This window comes from Calidris pugnax, unplaced genomic scaffold (assembly GCF_001431845.1).
Source record: "Calidris pugnax isolate Ruff unplaced genomic scaffold, ASM143184v1 scaffold558, whole genome shotgun sequence".
Taxonomy (NCBI): domain Eukaryota; kingdom Metazoa; phylum Chordata; class Aves; order Charadriiformes; family Scolopacidae; genus Calidris; species Calidris pugnax.
Genome location: NW_015093088.1, coordinates 146,343 through 150,603, shown reverse-complemented (window position 1 = coordinate 150,603; position 4,261 = coordinate 146,343). Strand labels below are relative to the sequence as shown.

Below are 4,261 nucleotides of genomic sequence, written 5' to 3'. Positions count from 1 at the left end.
CCTTCTGGGCTGCAGCTGCACACTGCCTGCTCATGTCCAGCTTCTCATCCACCAGCACCCCCAAGTCCCTTTCCTCAGGGCTGCTGACCCTGAAGCTGGTGAGAGAAGTGAAAGCAAACACTTCCCACTCGTGTAGCGAGTTGTGGCAGGGCTCAGCCACGTTCCCTTGGGGGATAAAAGGCTCCTGTGGGGCTGTGTCTTGGCACGACTGCTGCCAGCTCCGAGCAGGGGTTGGGGGGGTGACAGTGTCGCTGCCCCTTCCTCCCGTTAATCACCTCTCACCTGCTCTTCACTCCCTGCAGCCTTGAACATGACCAGTGCCTCCAGCTTCCAGATGCTGCGAGGCTCCGTCATCATCTTCACCGGGCTCCTCTCCGTGGCCTTCCTGGGCCGCAGGCTGGAGCTGAGCCAGTGGCTGGGCATCCTGGTCACCATTGTGGGGCTGGTGGTGGTGGGGCTGGCTGACCTGCACAGCTCCCACGACCAGAAGCACAAGCTCAGTGAGGTCATCACCGGTAGGTGGTGGCCCTTGAGGGAGGTGGGATGGCCCCCAAGGGGAAAAAGATGCTGCGAGGCTCCGTCATCATCTTCACCGGGCTCCTCTCCGTGGCCTTCCTGGGCCGCAGGCTGGAGCTGAGCCAGTGGCTGGGCATCCTGGTCACCATCGTGGGGCTGGTGGTGGTGGGGCTGGCCGACCTGCACAGCTCCCACGACCAGAAACACAAGCTCAGCGAGGTCATCACCGGTAGGTGGTGGCCCTTGGGGGAGGTGGGATGGGCCCCAGGGGGAATAATAACCCCCCCCAGGGGGAATAATAACCCCCCCCAGGGCACGTGCAGGGGGACAGAGGCTCAGCCTCACCCCTTCCTTCCTGTCCCTCTGCTCCCTTTCTCTCCCCTTCCCATCCCTTCTCCTCTCCCCATCCTTTCTCTCCCCTTCCTTCCTCATCCTTTCTCTCCCCTCTCTTCTCCTCTCTTCTCCTCTCTTCTCCTCTCTTCTCCTCTCTTCTCCTCTCTTCTCCTCTCTTCTCCTCTCTTCTCCTCTCTTCTCCTCTCTTCTCCTCTCTTCTCCTCTCTTCTCCTCTCTTCTCCTCTCCCTTCCCTTCTTCTCTCCCTCCCCTTCTCTCCTCTCCCCCACCCTCATCTCCCCTGCCTTCCCTTCCCTCCCTCCTCTCCCCGCAGGTGACCTGCTCATCATCATGGCCCAGGTCATCGTTGCCATCCAGATGGTTCTGGAGGAGAAGTTTGTCTACAAGCATGACGTGCACCCGCTGCGGGCCGTTGGGACTGAAGGTCTGTGGTGACATCAGCTGGGGGGGGTGGCTGAGTGTTCCAGGGGGCTGCAAACCTCCCTGGGCAGGGACACCTCCCACCACACCAGGTTGCTCCAAGCCCCCTCCAACCTGCCCTTGAACCCCTCCAGGGATGGGGCAGCCACAGCTTCTCGGGCCAACCTGGGCCAGGCTCTCACCACCCTCCCACCAAACAAGTTCTTCCCCACAGCTCAGCTCCATCTCCCCTCTTGCAGTGTCCAACCCTTCCCCCTCCTCCTAGGGCTCCCCTCCCTCATCCAGAGTCCCTCCCCAGCTTTCCTGGAGCCCCCCTTCTTGAGGGACTGGAAGGGGCTCCAAGGTCTCCCCGGAGCCTTCTCTTCTCCAGGCTGACCCCCCCAATTCTCTCAGACCCCCCTCCCAGCAGAGGGGCTGCCCCCACCCAGGGGCAGGACCCCGCACTTGGCCAGGTTGAACTTCATGAGGTGGCCACGGGGCCACGTCTCCAGGTCCCTCTGGATGCTCCCCCTTCCAGCAGAGGGGCTGCCCCCACCCAGGGGCAGGACCCCGCACTTGGCCAGGTTGAACTTCATGAGGTGGCCACGGGGCCACATCTCCAGTTCTCTCTGGATGCCCCCCAGTCCCTCCAGCTTTCCTGGAGCCCCTCTTCTTGAGGGACTGGCAGGGGCTCCAAGGGCTCTCTGGAGACCAGGGAAGGGGAACGCACAGCCCTGGGTGGTTTGTGGAGCCACAAACAGCGTGACACCTTCTTGCACCCAGGTTTTTTTGGCTTCATCATCCTGGCCCTGCTGCTGGTGCCCATGTACTACATCCCGGCTGGCAGCTTCAGCGGGAACCCTCGGGGGACGCTGGAAGATGCCTTAGATGCCTTCTGCCAGGTCGGGCACCGGCCCCTCATCGCCCTGGCCCTGCTGGGGAACATCAGCAGCATCGCCTTCTTCAACTTCGCCGGCATCAGCGTCACCAAGGAGATCAGTGCCACCACCCGCATGGTCCTGGACAGCCTCCGCACCCTGGTCATCTGGGCCGTCAGCCTGGCCCTGGGCTGGGAGACCTTCCACGGCCTGGAGATCCTGGGCTTTGGGGTGCTGCTGACGGGTGCTGCTCTTTACAACGGCCTTCATCGGCCCCTCCTCACCCTCCTGCCCCGGCGCCGGGGGGAGGAAGAGCCCAGAGCGGGCGAACGGGAGGGTTTGCTGCGTGGGGAGAGCACGGCCATCAACCATGGGGAGAACTGAGCCTCAACCACCCCCCTGGCCACCTTGTCCCCGTGTCCCGTTTGGGGTTTATTTCCCTGGATTGTCCCCCCCCAACTCTCTCAGCCCCCCCTCCCAGCAGAGGGGCTGCCCCCACCCAGGGGCAGGACCCTGCACTTGGCCAGGTTGAACTTCATGAGGTGGCCACGGGGCCACATCTCCAGTTCTCTCTGGATGCCCCCCCTTCCCTCCAGCTTTCCTGGAGCCCCTCTTCTTGAGGGACTGGCAGGGGCTCCAAGGTCTCTCTGGAGACCAGGGAAGGGGAACACACAGCCCTGGGTGGTTTGTGGAGCTACAAACACCCTCTTGCACCCAGGTTTTTTTGGCTTCATCATCCTGGCCCTGCTGCTGGTGCCCATGTACTACATCCCGGCTGGTGGCTTCAGCGGGAACCCTCGGGGGACGCTGGAAGATGCCTTAGATGCCTTCTGCCAGGTCGGGCACCGGCCCCTCATCGCCCTGGCCCTGCTGGGGAACATCAGCAGCATCGCCTTCTTCAACTTCGCCGGCATCAGCGTCACCAAGGAGATCAGTGCCACCACCCGCATGGTCCTGGACAGCCTCCGCACCCTGGTCATCTGGGCCGTCAGCCTGGCCCTGGGCTGGGAGACCTTCCACGGCCTGGAGATCCTGGGCTTTGGGGTGCTGCTGACGGGTGCTGCTCTTTACAACGGCCTTCATCGGCCCCTCCTCACCCTCCTGCCCCGGCGCCGGGGGGAGGAAGAGCCCGGAGCGGGAGAACGGGAGGGTTTGCTGCGTGGGGAGAGCACGGCCATCAACCATGGGGAGAACTGAGCCTCACCCACCCACCACCACCTTGTCCCCCTGTCCCGTTTGGCCCCGGGGTTTATTTCCCCGGATTGTCCCCTCCCTTGCTCCTGGGGAGGGGATGGATGTGGTGGTGGTGGTGACACTGGTCACCATCCTCCTGGAGAAACATCTCCCCTGCTCCTGGGGAGGGGATGGATGTGGTGGTGGTGGTGACACCGGTCACCATCCTCCTGGAGAAACATCTCCCCTCCTCCTCCTGGAGAAACATCTCCCCTCCTCCTCCTGGAGAAACATCTCCCCTGCTCCTGGGGAGGGGATGGACGTGGTGGTGGTGACACCGGTCACCATCCTCCTGGAGAAACTTCTCCCCTCCTCCTGGAGAAACATCTCCCCTGCTCCTGGGGAGGGGATGGACGTGGTGGTGGTGACACCAGTCACCATCCTTCTGGAGAAACTTCTCCCCTTCTCCTGGAGAAACATCTCCCCTCCTCCTGGAGAAACATCTCCCCTCCTCCTGGGGAGGGGATGGACGTGGTGGTGGTGACACCAGTTGCCATCCTCCTGGAGAAACATCTCCCCCCACCTCGCTGCCGGGGCTCTGGGGGGGGTGATGATGAGACTGTGCCTGCCCTTCCCGGTGGGAAACGGCCCCCCCGGCCCCTTGCTGGGGGTGGGGGGCAGCTTCTGCCCCTGTTGCCAGGGGGCTGTGGGGGGTGGTGGGGCTGGGGCTGGCCCCCGGGTCTGTCCCCCCCAGGGTCTTTGCTGTCCCCCAGGAGGAGGGTGGGGGCTGAGCTCCCCCCCTTCCATCTCCAGGGGGGTGGCCCTGCAGGACATGGTCCTCAGTGTCCCCAAGGGAGGGAGAGAGACCCCAGACCCCTTTCCTATGGGGTGGGAGAGAAGGCAGTGACCCCAGGCCTCCTTGGGGGGGGGAAGCAGGTTCTTG

At 63.6% G+C, this 4,261-nt stretch overlaps 1 protein-coding gene across 3 annotated transcripts in view; it reads left to right on the top strand.

The window, feature by feature from the left end:
• The window catches only part of SLC35F6 (solute carrier family 35 member F6), a 10,654-nt gene extending 6,616 nt beyond the window's left edge, over positions 1-4,038 (top strand). The window contains exons 4-8 of one of the 3 annotated variants that reach the window (XM_014962788.1): positions 303-344; positions 575-745; positions 1,182-1,292; positions 2,051-2,597; positions 3,613-4,038. In XM_014962788.1, the coding sequence (XP_014818274.1) occupies positions 303-344; positions 575-745; positions 1,182-1,292; positions 2,051-2,529 (803 nt within the window). In that variant the 3' untranslated portion in view covers positions 2,530-2,597; positions 3,613-4,038. Of the gene's footprint in view, positions 1-302; positions 516-574; positions 746-1,181; positions 1,293-2,050; positions 2,598-3,404; positions 3,479-3,612 lie in introns of those variants that run through there. The other 2 variants (XM_014962789.1, XM_014962790.1) reach the window with 2 other exon arrangements.
• Positions 4,039-4,261: the final 223 nt, after the last annotated feature.